Below are 27386 nucleotides of genomic sequence, written 5' to 3'. Positions count from 1 at the left end.
AGCTTGTATGTATACTTTTGCCATAGTCAGAGAATGCTATTCCAGTTTTGTGTCTAGGCCGCCGGTGACTGAGGTCGCTCACAACATCAGAGATGTTGTGTCATTGCCCACCTTTTCCCTCTGTCTTTATTCCAAACTTTTTTTCCCTGGAAATTCAAATGAAATATACTTCTGTTGATCATCTAGGAGCTGTGTGGCATACAGAATGGTGGTACCAATTTTTTTACTTTTGGTCAATTGACAATAGCAATTTTCTTTTTTCTTTTTCTCCTCCCAGGCAGCCTCCTGTCAGTGAGTCTCACTGGAGAGTGTTGCTGCAGGACATGTTAACTATGCAGCAGAATGTTTACACGTGTCTAGATTCTGACGCTTGCTATGAGGTAACTGGACGGATTTTAGTGTTTCCTTTTAATTTTAAAATTTTGGTTGTTACATTTTGTTGATTGAACACACAGATGATGGCCAGAAGCTTCACTCTAAGTAATAGGACTGAATTATTGACGAATAGCTGGTAATTGAGTAGTGCTTTAGAGTGTGAGCGCTTTCATATCTGCATTTCTGTTGTCTTTGTTCATTGCCACACAATTATTTAGTGGGTTAATTCTCAGCTGGAAGACTCAGAATTGTACATCAAGTACAATTGTACGTCAAGTACAAGCCTCTCTTTCATATTTCATAGTTTTGGTGGTCACCAAAAATGACTTCATTGTAGTTGGACGTCCCTCATAGCTAAGATGGTAAAGAATCCTCCTGCAGTGCAGGAGACCCGGGTTTGATCCCTGGGTCGGGAAGATCCCCTGGAGAAGGAAATGGCATCCCACTGCAATATCCCTGTCTGGAAAATCCCATGGACAGAGGAACCTGGTGGGCTGCAGTCGATGGGGTCGCAAAGATTGGGCACGACTGAGCGACTAACACTTGTGGCTTGTGAAAGACGACTTCATGTACCTGAGAAAAGTCTCTCAAATCTGCCCAGTCTTCATCTCTGCTAAGTTGCAATAGCCCTCCAAACTTGTTCCGCTCCGTCCGTGTCTCCTAACTCATGCCGATTGAGAGCGTTCTTCCAAAGTAGACCTTTTCCTTATGCTCTTCTTCTTAGAGTGAGCTGCTTATTCCCTGTCTACAGTCAGAAAGTACCCGTCATAGAAAGCCACTGGGGATTACCCTGTGCATTTCTCGCCGCTGACACTCTCTACTGTGTCCCCTGGCTCCAGTGGTGTCTGATCCGTCCTGAGTCCCTCCGCTCACCATGCTGTTCCCTGCTTCTGTGACTCTGCACATTATTCCCTTTGCCTACCTGGAATATGTTCCTCTTTTTTAAATTTGAAAATTGACGATAACTTGTAGGATTCAGGTCAATCATGTCCTCTAAGATGCCTTCCTTTGTTCTTTGATATAGCTCATCTCTTGTGTAGCCTTTCTTTCAAATGTAGTGACTTGCGTGTTTCTATGTATGTTTCTTCTTCTTGGTCATTAGCCGATAGGCAGGCATTATTAGATCATGTTCATCTTCAGCTCCCCTAGTGCATATTCTAGTATTTGGCATACAAAGGGTACTTAAGGATGGCTAGTTGTCTAGGATTGTAACCCAGGAGGATTGAATCCTTATTTTGGAAGGTATGTGTATTACCACCGAATTCCTCAGGCTTTGCATGGAAAAATGATCCAGCTAACCTATTTTTAATGAGATACAGTTCAAAGGAGTGTTCCCAGTTGAATTTTCCTATCACATAAGCCAGATCCAAATTATGGAGGATATTTCTTGTGTTGCTCTGCTCTGACAATCATGAAGCATAACCTGTTGATAAAATGAGAGTTATAAAATAGGTCTGTGTTTTATGAAATCGTATGTATGTTAATTCAAGGTGGTTTTAACAAAAGAGCACTGTTGAAAAACGAATAGTTTTGTATTTGAACTTCAGATTTTTATGTGCTTGATGGGTGTAAAGTTTATATTGATGATTGCAGTCTCCGACCATGCACAACTGCCAGTAACTTCCCCCTTGTATCTAAAGCAAAGCTGGAAATTCAGTTTCAGGAGAAAATAATCTGTATGCATTTGGGGCCCCAAATCTTAACTGTCATTAGTATGCTTAAAGTAGTTTCTAAGTGTGCGTAGCATTATTTCCTGTTATGTTCTGATTCTGACTGAAAAATTGGCATTAAATATATTACACTTGAACTCACTTTTGTGTAATCTATCATAACAGCTTGACATATTAAATCGTTTTTGTTATATTTTAACACATTTATTTGTATTAGGCTTTGATATTTTAACAGCTTTGTGCTATTAGTCTTTCTCCTTTGAGAAAACATTTTAAAGCATATTATAACTGTCTTAAATTGATTCTAGAGAATAACCCAGATTTGGCATTTTAAAATATTTTAGTGCTGCTTAAATTATGCTATATTGTCTTACTGACTTGTGGCCGTTATATTCGGTTTACCTGTTCTTGGAAATTAATTTGAAATCTCATTGGCCCAATTTTGATAAGGTGCAGGATTTTTATATAGCCTGTAGAGCAGAAATATGTACTGTTCATTTCAGCAAAACCTTTAAAATAATAGGAGTGAATTGTAATTTTCAATATTGGGCATTGACTCTCTATGGCTTACCTGAATAAATCAAAGGAAAAGAGAAATTGTTACACCTAAGTCATCTTGGTCACCTGGAGCGAGCCATTTTCACCTGTCGTATAAGTGATTAGGGTTACTGCCTGATAATTTGCTTTCTGCCACAATATGTATTTTATAGCAGATCCCTCGTTGGAGATTAGTAATTTTATCCTTGCCAGTCATTTTAATAAAGGCCTGTCTAAAACTACCTTTTCCAGAAGCTTAGAACAATTGAAAATAAGGAGATCCTATCAAAATTGGGTACTCTTCCTTTTTATAAGGAAACTCTTGCCTGTCCATGAAATCTTTTCAGTTGTTGCTTCTGTTTCTGTCCTCATCCAACAGTGGCGTGATAGGAAAGAGCAGTCCCAGGGACGTTCTCCCGGGGGAGTGCTTGTGCTGACTATGTGTCGATATGATTAATGTGGGCTTAAATGTATCTCTTTAATCAGACTTTTTTGGAAGAAGTAAATAACCTCAATTATAGAATAAATTTTATGTTAATTGGTGCTATAAATTGCCTTGTAAAATACTGTGGTATTTGCACAACTACCTTCCACCAAGTAGCTTCTGTTGTATTTAAATAGTTTTTAATTTGCAGATTGGCAAAAAAAAGTCACGTGGTGTATTGTCATTCTAGTGATGAGGTGTAAGGAGAACATTTGTACCTTAGGTATTAGTGAGACCGAAGGTCCCCTGGAGAAGGAAATGGCAACCCACTCCAGTATTCTTGCCTGGGAAATCCCATGGACAGAGGAGCCTGGCGGACTACAGTCCGTGGGGTTGCAAAGATTCAGACGTGTCTGATAGACCGAGCATGCACGTACACTTCTGAGACTGACTTTATGTGCTTTAAGCAGCCATTAATTATATGTACCATATTCAAAGATTTTCTTTTAAAAAATAAAAATGTTATAGTTTAACCAGAGTGTGGGACAGTATGTCTAATGGACCTGATTTTAGTGAGTATGTACTTTAGGTATTTTACTTAAGTATTCATTATAACACATGAAAGTATGCTTACCATTAGTTTGTTCAGTTAAATTATTTCTTCTTGCTAGAAGAGAGTTTTTTTTTTTTTTAATTGAGGTGAAATTCACATAACATAAAATTAAGCATTTTCAAATATGCTTCATTGTCACTGAGATACATTCATGATATTCTGCAACCTCTACTTGTAGAATGGAGGTATTTTTTAAATTTATTATACTTGGATATCAGAGCTTCCATTGTGTTGAGAATCGAGTCCTCCCTTTCTAAGCACTAATTCTAGTTTATTCTTTTCCTCAGATATTTACAGAAAGTCTTCTGTGTTCCAGTCGCCTTGAGAACATCCACCTGGCTGGGCAGATGATGCACTGCAGTGCTTGCTCAATAAATCCACCAACTAGTATAGCCCATAAAGGAAAAACCCAATACAGGGTCAGTTACGAAAAAAGTATTGACTTGGTTCTGGCAGCCAGCAGAGAGTACTTCAATTCTTCTACCAACCTCACTGACATCTGCATGGATCTGGCCAGGTAGAGGAACTCTGTGTTCTCCATAAGAGAGAGTGGGGTCAGAATACACACACTGCATTGTTGGTTTTATTCTCTGATGTACAAAATATATTATCACAAGTACAGAGTGACCCTTCTGTTTAGGGTACAGTTGCTTAGTGCTTGAGTATAGAAAGAAAACTTAATTACGTCATGAGTGTTCATTAGTTTACGACCTTTTTTCTCTAGCACACTTTTCCATAGTCATTCTAGCTGATTTTCTGTAAGGTTATACTTTTCTTCTATTGGAAGAAACTCACGTGGTAGCCTGCAAATCCGGGTTCTGGAAAATTTTAGCACATTAGGCCATGTCTGTATCCTTTACATGGCTTCCAGTCTGCTTAGGGACAGGGGACCTGATTAGATAATAAAACCCAAAAGTCCCTTCTAAGTGGAAAACTATGGACTAGGGATTTTATTCCTCGCTTGGCCTATTGTATAGGAAAGTTAGCGTTCCTTTTTCTTGGTATTGATTCTTAGGAGCTTTTTTTTTTTTGCATGTAGAACTTTAGCCCTTTGTCTCTCTTAATGGCTTAACTATGTTGCCAGCTTTATATTATATATATAATTTATCTTTCAAATGGCTATTTAGAGTTTCTAAAAATTATAATTGTTATTCTCTTCTCTTACATAAGGTTTCTGTCTTTTGTGTCAGACTTTGAAAGACCTATAATTCCAGAGATAATTAAAGTCATTTTTCATATTGTTTTCTTACTACTTCAGTTGTTTTATTTTTGCATTGAAATTTTAGGCTTATTTGTATTATTTTGGTGTAAAGATTGTGTTGGTTATTTAGTTACTGTTCCCCTCCAATGACTAGTAGTTGCTTCAACTCTAGCAAGACTTTTAAATGTAACTTTTTTCCCCCCAGTGAAATCTTATCACAGAGTCATGTTTTCTCCAGGCATGTTATTAAACTTGACAAAGTTGTTTAAAATAGTTAGTAAATTTTTTCTCCTTTCCCAAGGGATAGTATTTCTATTTCAGATGATGAAAATATCAAATAGAACAGTCTTTGAAACTGGGAGTTGTGTTTGACCTAAATCTTCTTGACAGATGCTTCTAGAGATCATTTTAAAAACTATACTTGAAGTGTTTTCCTTTCATCCATCTCCTTTCTCCTGTGAAAGTGAAGTGAAAGTGTTAGTTGCTCAGCCGTGTCCGACTCTTTGCAACCCCGTGGACCATAGCCCGCCAGGCTCTGCTGTCCATGGAATTTCTCCTATAAGGACACACTTTAATTTTAAAAGTGTCATATGTGTATAACATTGCACCAACTGATTGTGACTTGTTAGCTCAGATATATTTAATTGTTCAAAGTTTTATTGAAATAGAAAATGGCCATCCATTCTTATTGATTAAATTATTATTTATTTGCTAATTTTTTTAATTGAAGAAGCAATGCAGCCATGAGATTAAAATATTCAAAAATATAGAAAGGTAGCTATGGACAATGTCTTTCTCCTCATTATAGTTCCCCTATCTTTAATGCTCTCTATATTTTTAATTTATTTCCTGTGTATCCTTATGGAATATGTTATTGAATATTGCATTCTTCTTTTTTAAGTCACAGGTGCTTACAACTTGTACATGCCTTTCTCTGTTTTGTTTTATTCACTCACTATCTATATATAGGGTTTTTCCATGTAAGTACATATTGGTTTGTTGCATTCTTTTTTGGTGGTTGTAGAATATTCCATTGTTTGACTTTTATTTAGTTTATTTAATTAGTTTCCAATTTAGTGTATTTTATTTCAAAAAGAGCCTATAAATTCCTAGAGCTGGAATTCCTGTGTTCAAAGGTAAATGCAGTTGGAATTTTGGTAGATACCATAAATAGGTTATATACTGTGTCCCCTTGAACCAGTAGTATGTGTTAGTGCTTATCTGATTTATTTATTTATTTATTTTCATTTATTTTTATTAGTTGGAGGCTAATTACTTTACAATATTGTAGTGGTTTTTGCCATACATTGACATGAATCAGCCATGGGCTTATCTGATTTAAATGCCCTAATTTTTGCAATGAGAAGATAGGTGTATATCTTTCCATTGGTCTTGTAGGTAGACACTGGCCTAGACATCTTCCTGTGATGGTCCAGGATCTTAGCATCATTAGCTCTTCATGGCCTGATCTCTGCCTGTCCTTTCTAGTCTCATGCCCCACTGTTCCTCTACGTGCATCTTTCAGAAAATAGGTTTGTTGTTAACTAAAATTTATCAAGTATGCTTTCTCTGAGTTTCACAAAATTTGCTTAAAATCCTCATAGGTGTCACAAATTCTGAGATTATCAAATCACTGTCACTTACATTTATCTCAGTACTGCGTCACCAACTGATTGTTTCTGATCAGCAGAATGTCTCTTGTGCACTTTGTTAGGTTATTCTTTTTTCCTTTGAGAGACAAAGTTGTGACTGAAATCAAGACATTTCTGCTTTCCTTAGAAGAATAGCTAGACATTATCTGGATTCTGTCTTTTTGCTTAATCCTTTTTATATCATCATCATCTTTGGAGTCAACGGTAAACAGAGCCCTAAGCCCGGAGCTAACATATCTTGCTTTATCCTCTGATACCTTACGTGCTGTAACCTGTGCAAATCGCTCACCTCTGAGCTTCAGTTTTGGCTTCCTTGAAAAGCAGGTGGTGATATTTCTCTGTCTCACAGGCTTGCTGTGAGGATTAAGTAAGAGATCAGAAAGCCTCTAGCAGAATACCTGGAAGGAAGTTGCTGTCTGATAAATGCGTTGGATCTCTGTGTTGTCGTTCATAGAAGGGCAGTTTAGCTGAAAATATGCTACTTTTCCACTTTAAAAATGATTTTGTCCTAGGTGCTGTTTACAGCTGATAACAGATCGACCCGCTGCCATTCAAGAGGAGCTCGATCTTATCCAGGCCCTGGGGTGCCTTGAAGAATTTGGGGTGAAGATCTTGCCTTTGCAAGGTGAGTTTTCTTCTTAACTGTTGCACTTTTATTAACTTATTTTGCATAAATTCACTAGTATTCCTGTTTAGGTGTCTAATTAAAGAGTACTTTTGGTCATTTAATCCACTAGCAATAGGTTCTGCCCTCTTCCATTTTTTAGTGACATTAGTACAGCGGTGAGGCTCTTGGATAAAACAAAAAGAGAAATTGGGGATTACAGATAAGAGTTTCATGTTTACATCAGTTTTGGATTGAAATTTATTCATTTCAATTGTGTAATTTAAAAGTAGCTCTAAATGATAATAGTTTATTTCTTCTTATGCTTACTGTAGAATATTCTTTAATTGAATCCGTATTTTTTTTTAACAGAGGGAGTGACAGGAAATTGTTTAGAGTTAAATTACTAACAATATGTTAGCATTGCTCAAGTTCTTTTACCTAAAGGTGGAAGTCAGATTAGTACCAGCCCAAACAAGTCATCTGTCCTTTTGGGACAGTGGGCATCTCCCAGTGTCCTGAACCTCACCTGATAAGCAGGAGGGAGATTTTCTGTTGCTTCAGATCCTGGACCTCAGTGCCCTGAAGGAAGTGAGTGTGTTTGGTGATTTGTGGTACGCTTGGCTAGTTTCCATGTAATCTCTGATCTTTATTCTTGAAAAGATTTTTATTTTTTTATTGAAGTATAATTGACTGACAGTGTTGTGTTAGTTTAGGGTGAACAGCAAAGGGCTCTTATCTTTATTCTAACTCTGGGAATGTTCAGAATTGGGAGTGGGAGAGGTTTAGCTAAGTTCTTTTCATCTCTGGTTTTTGATAAATTTTCACTGGAATTGTGTCTCTGGTGTTTTTTTTTTTTTTTTTTTTAACTTCTAATATCATTGATCAGTGATAGTCTGTTACAGGTTTCTTGGTGTGTTTATCTTCTGAGGTAATTTGAATCAGATGGATCTTAGGGAATGTCAGCCAGTGGAGACATTTTCGTGTGGATTTCCACTGTAGTTTTCCTAAAAATGAAAGTTCTGCTTGTCAGACAAATTTCTTAAGATTTTTTGAAAGTTGGTATTACTGTTATCTTGATTATTGTTTGAAAGTAATAAGTATGTGATTGTAAATATCCTGCAGTGTCTTAAATAGGTATATTCAAGGTGATTGTTAAATTGCTAGAAAAGTCTATTCACTTGTACCATTCATGTAATTTTTTGAGCTCAAACCTTCTTTAAATTGTGAGGATTAATTAGAGTTACCAGCAAGCATTTTCAGTTTATTCTCAAATGTCTTAAATCATCAACTACCTCCCCCAAAACACATATTTTTAATTGAAGATTTCAATCACGAGAGAGTCCAAAGTACTATGAAACGTTTGTCCTTCTTGTATTTCTTGTTAGGTCAGGTCATTATAGCTTTGACCCTGTGTGTGTTTATCTTTTAGCTAGTTATTTAATCCAAGCAGATTGAAAGAATACAAAAAAAAAAAAAATTGGTTTCCCAAATGCTACTGAAGTTTGAAAATTATGTTGAGCTCTGGTTTTTCTGTGGTACTCAATTGGCAATATTTGCAAATCAGCTGATGGATTTGAATACCTTCAGCCAAACCTGCCACCTCGCCAAGAAACTTCCTGACTGAGGAGAATCTTAAGAAAGATGTTGCTTTCATGTCCTGACAGTTTTTCAGTTTGGTATATTGATTTGGAGTTTCCTATTAGAATGACTCCTGGATGTGGAGATGGAATATTCCCTTTCTGTACTGTTTGTTGTATTTATGCCACAGGTGCAGTTTAGGTTTAAGCTGTTTTCATATTCATCAGTAATACTGGATCAACAAAATAACTTGATATTTAAAGACTTATGGTCCAGCTATTTTTTTTTTTAATTGTAGTCAGTGTTCACTTTGTCACTTTGCTTTGTTTTGATGCCCTTCTTTGCTTACACTCTCAGAGTTGATGTTTCCAGCGGTGAAGGCTAGTGATGCTAGATATAATGCATGAGTTAATAGAAAATAGGATCAGAAATATATAAAAATGATTCCTTATGTAAGGGTCACCTATGATGTGTTTGTGTGTGTACTTTTCCATATATCTTGGGTGTCTATGTTGTATTAGTTATTCTTATATTCAAGTGAACCAATTTAAGATATTTCAGTTATCTCTGTGTTCTTTCTACAATAGAGTCCATCAATTTTCCAGACTTAAGGGTGTTGTATTAAGCCCAGCCTTAGGTTAGTTAGGGTTAGTCAGTTGTGTCTGACTCTTTGCCACCCCATGGACTGTAGCCTGCTGGGTTCCTCTGTCCATGGGATTTACCAGGCAGAAATACTGGAGTGAGTTGCCATTTCCTCCTCCAGGCGATATTCTTGACCCAGGGATCGAACCTGGGTCTCTTGCATTGCAGGCAGATTCTTTACCATCTGAGCCACAAGGGAAACCCACTTTTTCACATATTACTAAATAACTGGACACTTATCTTAACCTTTCTTTGTATTTAACTTTTCTTGTTTTCAGAATGAGTGTAGTAATAAGCGTCTTATCGAATTGCTTACAAAGATTAAGTCTGTTATGTTTACGGTGTTTGGGATATAGTAAGCTCTGCAACTATCAGCTGTCATTTTTATGATTTTTCTTGGAGTTCCTCTTAATGCTGGCAGAATTAGAGTGGTCTTACCCTCTTTTGCCTTCTCCCTTTTTCCCTCCCCTCCTGTCCCTTCCTTCTCCTCTCTCCATTCTCCTTTCCTTACGTTCAATAAACATTAATTTAGGCATGTTTATTCCAGCAACCAAAATAATGAAAGGGTACCTCTTGACTCTGAGGGACTAACACCCTGCTAGGCATGACATGCATTCATGAGTCTGTCTTCTTGTGTTTAGATTCTGATTCAGCCAGTCTGAGCTGTGTGATCTGTGTCAACTTAATGGCTTTGAACTTTACCTTCCTCAGATGGAGATAATAGTAAAATATTCCCTAGACAGTTCTGAAAGTTATATTTTGAACACTGAGAATTCTGGGTTAATCTTGGCAAAAACTATAGAAGAATTCTTTGTATCATTCTTGCAACCTTTCTGAAAGTCTGAAATTTAATTCTAATAAAAATTTACCCTTCCTCCAAAAGCCTGTTCCAAAGAAAAGCTACTACCTTTCTCCTTTATGTCTTTATATAAATTGGACCAGTGAGTGCTTCAGGGACTTTTACTCTCCCAACTGAAGTGATGTGGCGGAGGTAGAAAGTAGATATTTGGAATTTGGAATGGATTTTGGGAAGCTGAGGTATGGTGGACAAACAGGTGTATGAGAAAGTATATGAAATTTTCAAAGACAAATACCACTGTCTTTAAAATTTTCCGTTAGTCCTGACTTGAAAATGTAGCACTTCTCTCTTAATTCCAGAATGTCAGTTCATTTGCTGTGTTTCATCACTTTGGTGATAAAGGATCTTAATTGTACATTATTTATTCAAGATTAACAATAACTTTATTATTTTTTTAAATTTTCTTTTACTTAATTCTTATTGATCTGGGGGTAAACACAGTTTTCATCTTGTTCATTTGCCTTAAATTAGGAAGGTCATCGTACCTTTGTTGTGTCCATGGTCACAAGTCATCAGTGTATCTTTCTTTGCAGTGCGATTGCGCTCTGATCGAATTGGCCTCATCAAGGAGTGTATTTGCCAGTCCCCCACGTGCTACAAGCAGTCCACCAAACTGCTCGGCCTTGCTGAGCTCCTGAGGGTAGCAGGTAAGTTTTGAATGCTTGACTGCAGAATCTGTGTTATTCTGTGCACCATCCTAGGAAAACACTGGAATATGTGCTATTGGAATAGGTGTGAGAGGAGCTGCTTTTCAGCAAGGTTTTGTCTTTTCCAGAAAGATTGGCCTGTTATAAAAATGTGTTCTATGTTGAGCTGCTTGGACCTCTGTCTTTTAAATGAAGGCATACTTATTTGGGGTTCCATAATCATGCAAGGTCAGAAAGAGAAGTCGAAGTTACCATTTATAACCAGAAAACTTAAAAAGTAGGACAAGCCAGGTCAACTAGTTCACCTTTAGTTTCCACATTTGGTGTAATATTTTTGAACCTGAATAATTACTTAGAGAAATTTGTGCATTTACTGTTTGGCCAAGTTTTCACATGCATTATCTTATTTCATTTTCTGTTAAATGTTGTTGATGTTTTCTTCCTGTTTTGTGAGGGGGATTGAAGATATTTGGTAGACACATTTATGTTTTAAAATCTAAATAGAACTCTTCTTCTTAAGGCTTTATAGTTTTAGTAAATTTTATTTTCAGATGTCCTTTTCTAGCCTCTCTGAAAGCATGACACTAGCATTTTTACCTCTGGCTTTGAAGATGTGCTCGGGCATCCCTTGGGGGCCAGGCAGCCAGGGAGGTATCTTGGATGGCTGCAGAGAAGTTGAGTGTGGGATCTGAAGACTGGCCCAGTCCTTACTCTCCTATTCATTTGCTAAATGACTTAATCTTCAGCTTCTGGAAAATAGAAATGACACCCCCTGCTTTAAGTCTAGGTCATGAGACCCACATGAGTTAATGCATACGAAAGCACTTTGTAAATTTGAAAGCACTCTGATCATCAGGGAAGAATTTCATAAAGATCCAGTTCATAGACACTAATGAAGCAGTCAGGGATGCTGTCTCCATTTTCCATGTACCTGCATACTATTGTAGGCATTTTCATCCCTGTGACACTGACCTGAAAATAGAAATATCAGTGATCGAGGTAAGCCTGCATTTTTAATGGTATGAACATTACTCTTCAGTCCTGCTGAGTACATTTATGTGGAACACCTGGTGTTCAAATCACTTTTCTTTATTGCAGCTATTTTAGTTCTCATACTTGGAACCATCTCAACTTGACCACCTCTGTTTCACAAACTTGAATGTGGAATCTGTGTTATAACTTCAGTCCAGTATCATTAAAAGAGAAGACTAGTATCCATATTTCATTCAACATGGTGCTTTTATTGTGAGCCCCCTGAGTGGGCATAATAGCTACTATGTATCCGTGACTGCTGTGTGCTAGCTCCCTTCTGTGCCCTTTTAACACACTGGCTCTTCTGCTGTTCACTGCAGGCTCTCCTTACCTGCATTTTACAGATGGGGAACTAGAGGCCCCAGAGAGGAAAGTAATACCACTTTGTCAAGTACTTTGGATACAGAGTTCTATTACACACCTGCTGCCCTCTAGAAATTTAGCATCTTAGAGGGCTGCAGAAGCAGAGAACTATGTTGCATCATGGGGTATGATGGTAGTCCACGGCTTCTGTAAACAGATGTTAGAGAATCTGAAAGACAATTGTAATATTTAGCTGGGAGCGGAGTGGTGTTAAGAGAGGGATCATAGGCAGGTAGCATGTATCTGAAGCTTACAGAATGCTGTGGTTATTTATTGCTGCTTTAGAAACCACCCCAAAACCTAGCAGCTTAAAATAACAACAGTCATGTCTTCTTATCTCTCCCAGTTCTAAAGGTTGACTGGGCAATTCAGGGTCTTTTATGAAACTGCAGTCAGATATATCAGCTAGGGCCATGCTCATCTCAAAGACTGCTTTGTTCACATGTCTGGCACCTGGGCTGAGAAGATTGAAAAAGCGGGGTGTTGGAGTAGCTCAGGCTTTCTCTTCTCTATGTGGTTTCTCCTTACCATCTTTCCTTATGTTGTGGTCAGACCGCCTGGATTTCTTATGTGGTGGCTGAGGGCTCCCAGAGCCAGTATCCCAAGGGAAACCAGCAAAAGTTTCATGTCATTTTGCTGTAATTTAGCTTTGGAATTTGGGCAGCTTCATCTCCATTGTGTCCTTTTCACGGAAGCAGTCACACAGGCCCTCCCAAGTTCAAGGGAAATATTTATAGGCTCCACTTGAAGTTGACTGGGCTTGGGTGAGCCTGAGATGGCTTCCACAGCTGTTGGGACAGGCCTGTGTTACTCTCTGGCTGGTGTCAGAAACCTCAGCCCCTTGCCCCAGGGAGCTCTCCATGGGGCTTCTTGGGCATCCTTTCAATTTCTCCTGGAGCATTTGATCCAGAGAGCAGGGCAGAGCCTGTAGTGCTTTTTTACAACCTCATCTTGGAAGTCAGACTCCATCGTTTACAGCTTACTCTGTTAGAAATAAATCACTAGTCATCCCCACTCAAGGGGAGGAGCAGTAAGCTCCATCTTTAGAAGGGAGTACCAAAGAATTTGTGGACATAGTTTAAATTATATTTCATATATTCAAAGTTTTGTCCTGCTACCATTAGTATTTTCTTCAAACTAAACATTTAGACCATTTCTTTAGTAGATTTCTAGTCCAGTTCTACTCCTGGCCCTTCTCCCCGTGAACTTGGCTTTCTTTGTAGGACTTTTCCAGAACATTGTTTTCAAGCCTGTTTTTGCTTATGTTTTTTCTTTTAGTCACCTGCTCAGATCACCTGATATACAAACTAACTTTCTCACAATGAAACTATAAAATTTAAATCCATTTTACTTTGTATTTATGGTTTTTATCTTTTTATTTGTCATTATTGATTAGAATTAGAACATTCAAATACTAGAATAAATAGGAAAAAATGTTTAAATTCCCTATTTGGAGGAAAACTTTTCCTCTACCTACCTACGTTGGAATGGCTTGTCTGGGGCTGGTATATTGGTGTTTTACTGGAATATCACAGATTTACAATGTTGAATTAGTGTACAGTGAAGTTATCCAGTTATAAATGTACATAGATTCATTCATTTTTAGATTCTTTTCTCATATAGATTATCACGGAATATTGAGTAGAGTTTCCTTTGCCATAATGTAGGTCCTTGTTGGTTATGTATCTTATATATAATAGGGTGTAAGGGTTCATTTCAGGTTTCTCATTTATCCCTCCCCACTGAGTTTGTTTTCTTTATCTGTTAGTCTGTTCTTATTCTGTAATAATTTCTTTTCTTTTTTTAAAAAATTGGATTCCGTGTCTGAGTGATATCATAAGATATTTGTCTTTGTCTTACTTTACTCAGTGTGACGTTTCCTAGGTCCATCTATGTTGCTGCAAATGGCATTATTTCATCTTTTTTATGGCTGAGTAATATTCCCTTGTATATGTGTACCACATCTTTTTTATCCATTCCTCTGTTGATCGACATTTAGGCTGCTTCCATATCTTGTCTGTTGTAAACAGTGCTGCAGTGAACCTGGGGGTGCAGGTATCCTTTTGGATTATGGTTTTCTCTGGATACATGTCCAGCAGTGGGATTGATAGATCACATGATAGTTTTATTTTTACTTTTTTAAGGAACCCCCATACTGTTCTCCATAATGGTTGTACCAATTTATATTTTATATGGGGCCAATATTAATCATTGATCACTTTGGAGACTGAGAGATAATTTCATGATTAATAAACAGATTGAAAGGTCTAAGTGGCCTTGACCTTTTGTCCTGTTGTCTTATAAAAATCTTTCTAATCTCTGTTTTTCGTTTGAGAATTAATTAGAAAGATAGAGTTAAGGAACTCCTCTATCAATCGATACTGCCCCAAACAGTAAGTTGTTTGCATGTGTTTATAGGTGAAGACCCAGAAGAAAGGCGTGGACAGGTTCTCGTCCTTCTAGTGGAGCAGGCACTGCGTTTCCATGACTACAAAGCTGCCAATGTGCATTGTCAGGAGCTGATGGCCACAGGTGAAGTAGACACCCCTTAACACTTGGCTAATGTTCTCTCTCATGGAAGAGGTCTCTTTTGAAATCACTTGGTCTAATTGGTAAGCCATCCACACTGTGTTCATAAGCCTTGGGAGATGTTTTGTGAGCACTGATAAGTCGGTATTCCATGTGCTTGTATATTAATGTAAATACTTTAATGGGCTCAAGGGGTTATGTTTCATCTGGGATATGGTTGCTTTCCACTCCATATTAAAAGGCTCATAATTTTAATAGAAATTTTATGTAAAATATTTTAATTTTAAAATATTACAAAATATTTTATGTAAATATTTTAATTTTTATATATTTGTCATATAAAAGAAAAATTTCAGATTTGAAATATCTGTAATTTGTGACTCCATTGTCAGTATTTCTATCCTTTAATTTCTTTAAAAGATCACAAAATCCTTTTCTAATTTGAGCAGTTGGGAAGTAGCTTGCCACTGATATTGAAATTATAACTCAAGTCTCTGGAGGATAAGCAGGTTTTATTGTGGAATAATTTCTTTATGAAAGAGCACATTCCCCAGAGGAGTAGCCAGTAATGTTGTCTTGTCATAGGCTCTGGGCTAAATGATGTGCATTTTGTAGTTGTGCCTGAGTATGTGGAAACTCAGGCACACTTAGCTGTTTACCTACTGCCTGTGCATGCCTATGTGTGGCTGACAACACACTGCTTCACTTTGTGACAGCTTCTGGTGTTGCACACTGATGATTTGTATGCTTGTTGTATACTGGTAAAGGAAATGATTATTCTGATGCTTGTTAAAAATGGTAGGGAAGACTTTATTCAGGACTTTTGTAACGGGAGAGAAATCAGGCTCAACTCCAAATACAGAAAAGACAGCTGGGAATTTATCACCGTGGATCAGATTGAGGGGATCAACAATGGTTGAAAAATTACAGTGGTGAGACATCCGGGATAGGGGCATTGGTACTAAACTGACTTAGTGGTGGCAGGCCAGGGTGATCAGATACAAAGAGTGAGAGATTCTCTTTAAACTGACTTGGCAGGATTCTTGACTGAATCTGGGTTATAACAGGTTCAGCAAAGACTGGGCCAAGGTAGAGGCCTCATTAGAAGAGGACTCAGAGAAGCCTGAGTGAAGTTTGGTCAAGGAGAGGGTTTGGCGATACATCTGTGAAAATGTTGAAAACTGGGAAAAAGCTTAACACTTTATAACCTCAGCATTGGAAAACTGGTTTCATGAAAAAACTGTCAAGTATTAACCTAGTGATTGTGTACCATTAAGTTCAGAATAGTTATGGTATTCTGGAAAATCATTGTTTTAATTCACTATCAGTTACTTAGAGAGCTTTGTATTAAATTTATACCACCTATAAGGATAGTACTTGGATTAAATCTGACTTTATATATTTAGAGAAATTATCCTGGGCCAAGGCCTTTGTACTTAGAAACAAGACCTACTTTCTAACTGGATCTCCTTCAAATAAGAATGAAGATGCATTTTAAGAGTTCAGAGCATAAACTTACATAGGGAAAAGCCCTCTGCTAAGAGTCAGACTCTGACTGTATTTTTTGGCACTGTCCCTGGACCTGTGTCTTCATCTGTGAAATGGCTGATTCTTTGTAGCTTTCCACAAGAATTTATCTTTTTCTAGTACTTGGCAGTGTATAAAGTGCTTTTAAGTACAGTTTGTTTTAAAATAAAGATTGTTTAATCTTTACAATATTCCCTTAACAACCTTCCTTGGTGGCTTGGATGGTAAAGAATCTGCCTGCAATGAGGGAGACCTGGGTTCAATCCCTGGGTTGGGAAGATCCCCTGGAAAAGGGAACAGCTACCCACTCCAGTATTCTGGCCTGGAGAATTCCATGTACTGTACAGTCTGTGGGGTTGCACAGAGTCGGACATAACTGAGCAACTTTCATTTTCACTTTACAACCAAGGGAAAGAGGAATTACTATTATTTTTGTTTTTTTGCAGTGGTGAGGGATGATGATGTTTGGACCTTTCTCAAGCTCACACAGTGCTTGGGCCACACTCAGTTATTTCTGAATTCAAATACTCAGTTGTTTTTACTCAACATCAAATCTCAGTAAATTAACTGTAGTCATTGCCAGGTTGACTATTGGTAGTCATTTTCATCTGAAATTTAACGTAGTTTATTGGAAAAACTTGTCTGTAGCACTGCTGAACATCTGGATAATACACTCACCTAATGTTTCTTTTCTATTTTAGATCATTATGTATTTCTGCTTATATGATAATACATATCACTTATGACTGACTTTGCTTTGGTAACATAAGACCTTAGTAAAAAGCCGTTACATTTTTCAAGTTAGATTGAAAATTTTTTTCTGCTCGTGAAAATCAGTTTGTTTTTCTTGCCCATTTTTCAGGTTACTCTAAAAGCTGGGATGTCTGTAGCCAGTTAGGACAATCAGAAGGTTACCAGGACCTGGCCACTCGGCAAGAGCTCATGGCTTTTGCTCTGACACACTGCCCTCCCAGCAGCATTGAGCTTCTTCTGGCTGCCAGCAGCTCTCTGCAGACAGAAGTAAGTGTCCCCATAAAGTAAATCTTGAACTGTATCAAGTGTATTTTGTTGGGTCTGTGGATCTTGGGTTTGTGCTCTTTTTTTTTTTTTCAATAATATGAAAATTTTAATTTATGGAAAATATAGTTTGTTACTTACAAACTATGAAAAGGGATTTGAAGATATTAGGCTATAAAATAGTGTTGTTGGCTTTACTCCAGTAAAGAAAGGCTACAGGTATGAGAAATAAGAGAATAGTATAGGAAACAAATTATTGAATATAATGGGGAACGTTAGTATTGTCAAGAACAAAATATATAAGAAGAGGTCCTGTGTAGTATACTGGAAATCATGTGAGTTAAAATCATGTGAGTGGTGGCACCATCCCCTTAGAAACTGTTTGGAAATAGCAGGGTGTGGGCTTTGGTTGGAGAGAAGCTCAGTTTCCTAAAATTCACAGGCTAGATCTGCCTCGGGGATGGTACGCCAGTTGTGAAACACATATGGATTCTGAAATTCACATTTTCATCTCCTGGTCATTCATTACATTGTATATCAGGTTTTCCACCGTTAATTCCGCTCCTGAAACCATGGTTGCATCCTTGGGAGGGTGTTCATGAAGCCCTGAAGTAAGCCTGTTACCACTAGGAGATAGCATTTTTTGTTTTTTTTTTTCCCCTCAAAAGAATGCTTTTTAAATTTCAAGTCTACATTGTAAAACGAGGCAAATTTAAAAACAATTTTATTATAATATATAATGTTCTTTTGCAGATTCTTTATCAAAGAGTGAATTTTCAAATCCATCCAGAAGGAGGGGAGAGTATCAATATGTCACCACTGATGAGTCAAGCACTGCAGGAGGTGAGTCTGGGTGAGAGGGAGGAGGAGTTTGAAAGGTGCTTGTGAGAGGAATGAAACAGTTACCTCACACTGTGTGTGTGGTGTGTGTAGACTGTTCTTGTAAGCTTTGTGTGTCTGTGTGAAGTATAGCATTCATATCATTCAGTTCAGTCGCTCAGTTGTGTACGACTCTTGGCGACCCCATGGACTGCAGCAACGCCAGGCCTCCCTGTCCATCACCGTCTCCCGGATTCATATGGAGGAATAGATAAAAAAAAGATGTCCGTCTTAATAAAGTATCAGAAAGAAAACATGCACGAACCCATCACACAGATGAAGAAACAGCTCATGACAAGCCTTCCCCTGCACACCCTTCTAACTCTTTGCTGTCCCAGAGTGGTAGTTTAATTTTACCTGTTTTTGCACTGTATAGAAATGATTGCATTCCGTATTACATTTGTGAGGTTTATCTGTGCTATTGTAAGTACTGCAGGTAATTCATTGTTACTGCTGTATAGAGATTAATTGCTATACGCATACATTCTAGTTTATCCTTTCTAATACTGACTGACACTGGTTTATTTTCAATTTTGGGACTGAAATAATGCTATATCCTCATTCTGTAGTGTTCCTAGTGCACATGTACAGACTTGGAGGTGTGTGTATTAAGATAAGTGAGTTTGTTCAACCTCAGTTGATAATCCCTGATGATTCTCTTGAATGGTTTTACCCATTGCACACTCAGCAGCCGTGTCTGGGATTGCCATTTGCTCCCATCCAGGTAGTGCCAACTCCTTTGCATGGATAGTTGTCGAAACTTTACCTCTTAAATGTTTTGAGATACCTGTTTGTGATTTTGATTTGCATTTTTCTGGTTGCTGGTGAGATGAACTTACCTCAGGAGGGAGCCTCTTTTGTGAGGTTCCTTGTTCAGTTCCCTTGTTTATTTTCCGTTGAATTTTAGTCCTTTTTCCCTTTCCTCATTGAAATTCTTATGAATAAAATTCATCTGGATTCATTAAGTATTAATATGTATGAGTCTCAGGAGAGCTGGTCCTAGGAAAGGAAGGAGGAGGTGTGTACTCACCAATACCTTTTCAGCTGTTCAACCTTTGCTCCCTGGAATTTAGCTTCTTATGACTATTTCTAGCAACACAGAAGTGGCATTTTTTTTTTAGGTCAAAAGCAGTAGGTAGTCTAACTAGATAAATTAAGAGATGATAATCGTCTTTATAGATTGATTTCCACAGGATTCCTTTAAATGGTAAGCTTCACTTTTAAAGTGTAAAATGTCATTCATTTTCCTAGTAACTATTTTAGAAGACATCTGTTGTGATAAGTGAGCTATATCTTAGCTCCTTTTTTTGTTTTTATGTGCTTTTTGTGTTTTGTTTGCTTTATATTTCCATACGTTGATTCACAGTTTTTAAAGGCCATACTTTGTTTATAGGTATTATAATGTTGACTACATTCCTGGTGCTATACAATCTATCTTTGTAGCTTATTTATTTTATACCTAATGGTTTTTAATCTCTTAATCCATTACCTCTGTTTTGCCCCCCCCCCACCTTCCCTTTCCTCACTCATAACCACTAATTTGTTCTCTGTACCTATAACTCTGTTTCCTTTTGTTATATTCACTAGTATGTTGTATTTTTTATATTCCACATATAAGTGATATCATACAGTATTTGTCTCTCTGTCTGATGTTTTAATTTAACACAGCACCTTCCAAGTTCATCCATGTTATTGCAAATGGCAAAATTTCATTATTTTTTATGGCTGAGTACTGTCCATTGTGTGTGCTTGTGTGTATACACCACATCTTTATAAATTGACTGTAACCATCTTGTCAAATTCATTTGTAGTTGTATACCTTGTAGTTGTTTTAGAAGTCTGATTCAAAGCTTCATCTATGGAGTCTATTCATAGAGTTAGGGCAAGAATATTTAGCTTTTGCCTACAGTCAAATATACACAATTACCTCATTTCCATAATTCTTTCTTTTATATTAAACTTCTGTGTGGCAGCCATTTATTGAGTACACATGTGTATCCCCAGTTCAGTACCAAGTGATCTCAGGATCTCAAAAACTGTTTGTAAGGTGACTTTTGGCCCTTAAGGATTTTTCTTCTCTTCCTCCTACAAATGGTAACTACAAGACAGCAGTGATTGATAGAATTTTCTACAGTGAGGGAAATACTATATGTCTACATTGTCCAGTATGGCAGCAACTAGTCACATATAGCTCCTGAGTATGTGAAATATGGGTAGTGCAACTAAGGAATCAAAATTTAAATTTTGTTTAATTTTATTTAAGTTAATTTTACTAGCCACATAAGGTTGCTGGGTACCCGAGTGGACCTCATGGTTCTAGAAGGTGAGATACTCAGAAGAGGATGGTGTTCCGCCATCAGTGCTGCAGAGGACTTTCTTTGTTTGCTTCTGTGGTTGCACTCCCTTTGAATTGAAATCACAGCATTTTCCCGGGGCCTGGAGTGATGGGGATGCTTTCTTCCTTTGGCATGTTTTGACTTGTATTGATTAGAAACTATTCAGTTTTCCCTTCCTGGATCTGAAGGCACATTAAATTCTATGGTGTTTTCTCCAAGGGATTCAGAACAGATCTTATATTAGAGATTTGGTAGATTTTACTATTTCTCAAGGTCCAGCTGAAGACTTGCTTTCCACGAGATCTTTATCCCAGTTTTTGTACCTTTCGATCCCCTGATCTTTCCCCACTTGTTCAGCTACATCTCTCACTGTTGCTCCAGCCTTCTCTCTTTTCATGCCTTCCAAACATGTGCTGTGTTCCAGTCATGCTGAATTTACCCCGTTCTCTGAGTAGGCTCGCTCACAGCTTTGGTGTCATTTAGCATTCTCTCTGAAGCTCCAGAACTTTGGCCACCTGATGAGAAGAGCCGACTCCTTGAAAAAGACCCTGATGCTGGGAAAGATTGAAGGCTGGAGGAGAATGGGATGACAGAGGATGAGATGGTTGGGTGGCATCACTGAATCAGTGGACATGAGTTTGAGCAAAGTTCAGGAGATAGTGAAGGACAGGGAAGCCTGGCGTGGTCCATGAGGTCGCAGAGGGTAGGACACGACTGAGTGAACAACAGCCGCCTGTACTGCCCTTCTTGCATTGTTTCTGATCATCTTGCTGCCCTCTTGATCTCACCTAAGCTGTCGTCATCTTTATCAAGTTTTCCTTGAGTCCTCATCGTTCCCTCTTCTGTATCCCCCGAACATCTCGTAGCATTGTGTCAGCACATGTGTGGTGCGATTTGGCGTGTATGGTGACTGGAAGGGTGTCACTTACCTTTGGTGCTCTCTCCAGAGAGTGCTCACCACGGAGTGAATGCCTACTGAATGCTTAATACAGCTGCATTGGAAACTCCCACTGCAGAAAGATCAGTGTGTGGTAAAAATGGATTAGAAAGTAAAACTAGAAGGAATTTCCAGCTAGATGCATGTGTGTGATCTGGATGCTGTTGAGGACCTGTTGTGTTTTGGCCTTGTAAGGGGAGTATCATTTCTCTGTTCAGTGTAGAACTGCACCGTGTTTCTGCTGAGTTCAGCCCCATAAGCTTATTCTGAAATCCCCACAGCCTCCTTCATAAAACACACAAGAAGCCTTTTGCGACCTTTGGGTTTTCCATTTTCTGCTTCTCTGATGAATTAGGAAGTGTCGGCCGGGCTCCATGGTGGCCTCTCTGGAGCAGGGCATGCTGTGTCTCCACAGGGCACATCCTGATCCATTCAGTGTCCTCAGTATCTGCGGGAGACTGCCAGCAATGCTTCACAGGACCCACTTTGCGAGAAAGAGGAATTCTTCCAAAATGATTCTTGTATTTTTTTTTTTAGCGCCTTAAAAGCTTTCCTGTCTTCCTTTCTCCTCTTTCAGCAAGCTGTAATATTAATAGATCTAGATCTGACGAAGTGCTAATCCAAACCCTCAAACAAACACATCATGTCTTTGATTCATGAGGCACCTTTCAGAATATTATAGCTACTATTTTTAGGTTAAAATACAGTGCTTAGCTGTAAGATGCCGTGTGTTACACATTAACAGTAAATGTAATAACCACATTAAATTACAACTTATATATGAGAGCTGATTGTATATGTAATCTGCTTAATGCCCAAAACTTTCATTACTCAGTTGTGAAAATGATGATTTTTACTTACATATCCAAGCAAAGTAAAGATGTAACTGCTGTGCAGTTGCATTTGTGTTACAAGTGGAGCCTCCAAGTTTGAAGATATTGGCTGCTGTTCTCAAGAACAAGATATTTGTTTTTAAATAAAATGCATAATTTGTGAGTAACTACCAAAATTAGAGTTTCCAGCTTCTTATTAATGTTGATTATTATGTTTTTTAGATGTAATAATATTCCACCACTTAGAATGTATTAACATTTTGTTTAGCTAGGGTTAGTTTTATCAGTTAGCCAATAGTGTTTTCCCCAGATAAATCTAATTAGAGTTGGAAATGGATTATATACAAGGTTCCCATTAAAAAATCATTTCACTGTGGGAAATCTTGTTATGAACATTTTAAGTGGCTACAGATTTATAAGACTGGACTAAGTAATGTTTAGAACTGGAGGCATGGGTTTGGCATAGAGCTGTTTTGAATGTATAAAAGGATTATTTGGAAATATTGAAATAAATTTCTGGCAGTTGTATTTCAGTACCATGGACAACTCTTTCTTTTCCCCTTCACCAGTTAATGGGCATTTGGTTTGTACTTTTTAGCTATAATGAATAATGTTGCTATGAACATTTGTATACAAGTCTTTGTATGAAAATATGTTTTGATTTGTTGTGTAGATATCTGGGAGTGGAACTGAAGCATTATATGGTGTATATGCTTTAAATATTGGAAGACATTGCCAAATTGTTTTTCAGAGTGGCTGCACCAGGAATTATTAAGTTTCCCCTTTCTTCACATCCTTGCTAATACTTAACTCTTGACTGGCTTTTTGTTAAAGCCATTTTTTTGAATGTGTGTGGTATCTCCTTATCCTTTTGGTATGTGTTTCCAAATAAGTAATGATAATGAGCATCTTTTCATGGGCTTTCTTGCTGTTTCTATACCTTCTTTGGTGAAATGGCTATAAATATTTTCCCAATTTTTTTTTTAACTATTATGTCAACTCCTTATTAAGTCGTAAGAGTTTTTGTTGCTGTTTTTAAACTCTTGGATACAAGTTGTTGTTGGATGTGCGATTTGAAAAGATTGTTCTCTCAGTGTGTGATTTGACTTTTTACTTTCTGGTGCCTTTTGAAGTGCAGAACCTTTTAATGTTGCTCAAGTCCACTTTATTAACCTTTTCTTTTATTGCTTGCATTTTTGGTGTTGTATCAAAGAAATCTGTGCCTAGCTCAAACCTGTGAAGATTTACACCTGTGCTTTTTCCTAAGAGTTTTACAGTTTTAGCTTTTATATTTATTGACAGGTAGTAATGAGCCACTTTTTGTATGCGATAAATACAGGGTTGAGGAAAATCCACATGCAGAATGAGCAGTTTAGAATTTTATCTCCTATTATATACAAAAATGAACTAGATGGGATTTCTTTAATGTGATCTTATTCTTTCTTAAAGGATTTTAAATCTTACGTTGCACAAAGGCACAAATTAATATTTTAAAGTTTAAAATGATTTCATCTGAAATAGATTTGTATCACAATTATTACCTTAGTAATTTTCTTTTTTCCAGATGTTTTAGATTTTTGGTTTTCAAGCTCATGTTATGTTTCCTGAACCATCTGCCCTTGTCATTACATACAGACCATTTATGTCATAGCGTGATAGTGGTTATTGGATGCATGTGCCATGATTATTTATCTTTTTCTTTGATTTTGGGCGTTTGGATTGTGCCCAGTCTTCCTTTATTTTAGACTGAACTTCACTGAGCATTTTATGTACATATCTTTGCATATTCTTGCTAGTATTGCCCTGGGATATAATAGAAAATATGGGTTTCTAAGACAGATAATTTCCTGTTTCTTGTGGTACATCCTCCATAACTTTGTTTAAGTGCTGATTAAAAAATGAAAAAATAAAAATATACTAAATATACATCTATTTTTCCTAAATACAGTTCTCTTAATCTGGATCCAAGAATGCTAGAAGATTCAAGAAGGGTTCAGGCCCTAAAGCCCCTGAAATAGTGTGTCAAATCTGGTGTGTCTGTTTGTGACTTAGTGTGTTCATGTATGTACACACACGAGTACATTCAGTTTTGCATTCAGTTTTCTGAGGAAGGCACTTATAGCTTGCCTTAGAAATGTGTAGGGGGCTGGGACTTCCAAAGATGAGAACATCTAAATTGTAGCCTGGCATTTTAATTAGCAGATGAACTGAAGCAGAGTCAAACTTTAGAATGATTAGTACTCATGGGGTTTTCTTCTCCTGCTTCTTCTGACAAATAATTCCAGAAGCAGCATCACCAGTAGTAAGCGTTCCATTCTTAATATTTTGAGTTCAGGATGCAGTTTGCTCTAAGTATCGGGCTTCCCCAGTGGCTCAAGTAGTAAAGAATCTACCTGCAGTGCAGGAGACACAGGAGACACGAGTTTGACCCCTGGGTTGGAAAGATACTCTGGAGGAGGAAATGGCAACCCACTCAAGTATTCTTGCCTGGATAATCCCATGGACAGAGGATACAGTCCATGGGGTTGTAGTGTCAGACATGACTGAGCACATGCATGCATGGCATGACATGATGAAATGTTAGGTGAAGGAAAGTACTTTTGATTATTTAAAGATATGTTGGAAGAGAAAGGGTAGTGGCTTAGCTCAGTTTGAGCTGTTTGTGATCCTTAGTCTCTGGGTACCATCAGCTCAGTTTGTACTTGACAAACCAGTTTCTTAGAAATTAACCCTCAGATTACCAGACACCAGAGGGATAGGGAGTCCTGGCATGCTGTAGTCCATGAGTCACAAAGAGCCAGACATGACTTGTTGGCTGAATGAACAACAACAATACCAGACACCAGAGAAAGCAACTCCTGCGTAGGTTAACTATAGTAACTGATGAACAAGAATTGTTTCTGTAAACCAAACTTGACATGTGGAACTGTTCTTGTTCTTGTGAACCTGTTTGGTAATGTTGTCTATTGTAGGACTTGAAAAATATTACTAGTGCCTATGAAGTTAACCTTTGAGCTGTGTAACACTTGATGCTAATGAGGTTTCATGTTAAATTTTATGCTGGGAATTGTTGACTTGGTTTGGGAGATTAATCTATTTCTGCTGTTATACACTCTAAATTAATTAGCAATATGCAACTATGAATATAAAAACTGCCAGTAGTAATCATTTCAGGAGTAAATTTTCCTAACCTCTTTTTTCTTTCCCTATTACATGAAGTTGAAATAAAAGTATTTTCCTCATTAATGACTCTGGTTACAGTATAATCTTGGTAGACTGCCCCCCAATTAAATGCTCCTTCTGCAGTCTAAGTGAGCCTTTTATTTTGCTTTCTCTTTTGTAATTCTTATAAGGGAGGGATCTCTTACAGAAAACCCTTTTGTCATGTACATTTCTGTGCATTGAAATTTCATTTACTTTTCGGTTTCAGATGTTTAAGTTTTTTATATTGAGCTAGCCAATCCATATGAACAGAGTAAAATTTAGGTTTATTTTATGAAATGGTATAATTGTCTTATAGCCTATATTTGATGATATTTTTCAGTGAATTTGATTTTCCCCTGAATGAAGTTATTTCATACTTAAGTGCCATATTTCTTATCATGTTTATATTTTTTAGTTTCTATACTTGGATTAGTTGATAACATTCAAATCATTCCATAACTCTCTCGAGTAAGGAGATTCTAAAGATGAACCAGAATTGAAAATGTGACATGAAATCTTACCTGAATAACAGTTAGTTGCTGTAGGCATAACATATTAGATTTAGAAAATGTTTCTTCAAGCATAGGTACAGTAAAATCAGACTTCTTATTCATATCTATAGTACAAGCTATACTTCAGTAATTTTTGTATACCCTGAGCATGTAGTAATCAACAGACATTGTCGCTGCCTTTGAAAAGCTACTGTCTAGTTGAGAAGACAGAAAAATCATCATTATGGCAAGTACATTAAAAATAGGCATGTAATGTGATAAGTGAGAAGGAGAAGAGTAACTTCTTGACAGGATTTTACTGACAGCAAATATACCACATTTCAAGGAAGATATAGAATTTCTTTGTGACCTTGGAGCAGGAAAAGACTTCATACAAAAAAAAAATACTAATTATAGATAAGTTTAAAAGCTGATAAATTGAACTAATTTAGAAGTGTAAAAACTTCTTTTAATCAAGACATCATTAAGATAATAAAATATAATCTGCAGAATAATAGAAAATGTTCATAATTCATATATCTAATAAGGGCTATGGATCCAAAATATACAAAGAAAAACCAAAAAACTGCAAATGAGTAAGAAAGACAGACAACCAAAAGAAGAATGGGCAGAAGATTTGATCAGGCACTTGAAGATCGTCCACTTTCTTTTTTTGTGGTTGGATTCAGAATCCTTGAATTTGTCTGTTTATCTGACTTACCTCAGTCCCTTTTCATCTTTAGAAGAAACGAATAAAAGTATAAACTTAAAAATGCATTTCAGATTCAAATATACCTAATGGAAACCTCTTCTAGTCCCAGTTCAGTTCAGTTCAGTTCAGTCGCTCAGTTGTGTCTGACTCTTTGCGACCCCATGAATCGCAGCACGCCAGGCCTGCCTGTCCATCACAAACTCCCGGAGTTTACTCAAACTCATGCCCATCGAGTCGGTGATGCCATCCAGCCATCTTATCCTCTGTCATCCCCTTCTCCTCCTGCCCCCAATCCCTCCCAGCATGAGGGTCTTTTCCAACGAGTCAACTCTTCTAGTCCCAGTATCACTGCCTTAATTCAGTTCCCGATTATTTTATCTTTTTAATTTTTTTTTTTTTTTTTTTTTGGCCACGCAAGGCAGCTTGCAGGATCTTATTCCCTAAACTGATCTTGGGTGGCCTCGGGCTGCAGCCGCTTGGAACAGGGCTTGGGTTCCCAGGCAGAGACGGGCTAGGTCGCAGTGGTAAAACCACCAGGTCCTAGCCACTAAGCCAATGGTCAGTGTCAAGGGCCCTGACGCTTCGGCTTTGCAGAAAAGAATTGCCACAAAGACAGAAGCTAGTGAAGCAAGCAAAGTATTTATTAGGAGTAAAAAGAGTACATTACCTGTGGATAGACACAGGCAGACTCAGAGGGAGAGTCCCTGAGTTGCTGAGTCAT

At 37.6% G+C, this 27386-nt stretch overlaps 1 protein-coding gene across 1 annotated transcript in view; it reads left to right on the top strand.

Annotated features, from left to right (window-relative positions):
* Positions 1 to 27386, top strand: part of NBAS (NBAS subunit of NRZ tethering complex) — a 309213-nt gene that overhangs the window by 143944 nt on the left and 137883 nt on the right. Inside the window, exons 29-35 of the mRNA XM_043917136.1 lie at positions 278 to 380; positions 3907 to 4136; positions 6985 to 7097; positions 10692 to 10805; positions 14619 to 14732; positions 17119 to 17276; positions 18027 to 18116. Coding sequence (XP_043773071.1) covers positions 278 to 380; positions 3907 to 4136; positions 6985 to 7097; positions 10692 to 10805; positions 14619 to 14732; positions 17119 to 17276; positions 18027 to 18116 — 922 coding nt within the window. The remainder of the gene's footprint in view (positions 1 to 277; positions 381 to 3906; positions 4137 to 6984; positions 7098 to 10691; positions 10806 to 14618; positions 14733 to 17118; positions 17277 to 18026; positions 18117 to 27386) is intronic.

Source organism: Cervus elaphus, chromosome 11 (genome assembly GCF_910594005.1).
Source record: "Cervus elaphus chromosome 11, mCerEla1.1, whole genome shotgun sequence".
Taxonomy (NCBI): domain Eukaryota; kingdom Metazoa; phylum Chordata; class Mammalia; order Artiodactyla; family Cervidae; genus Cervus; species Cervus elaphus.
Note: the sequence above shows the minus strand (reverse complement) of the source record. Positions and strands in the feature narration are given on the sequence as shown.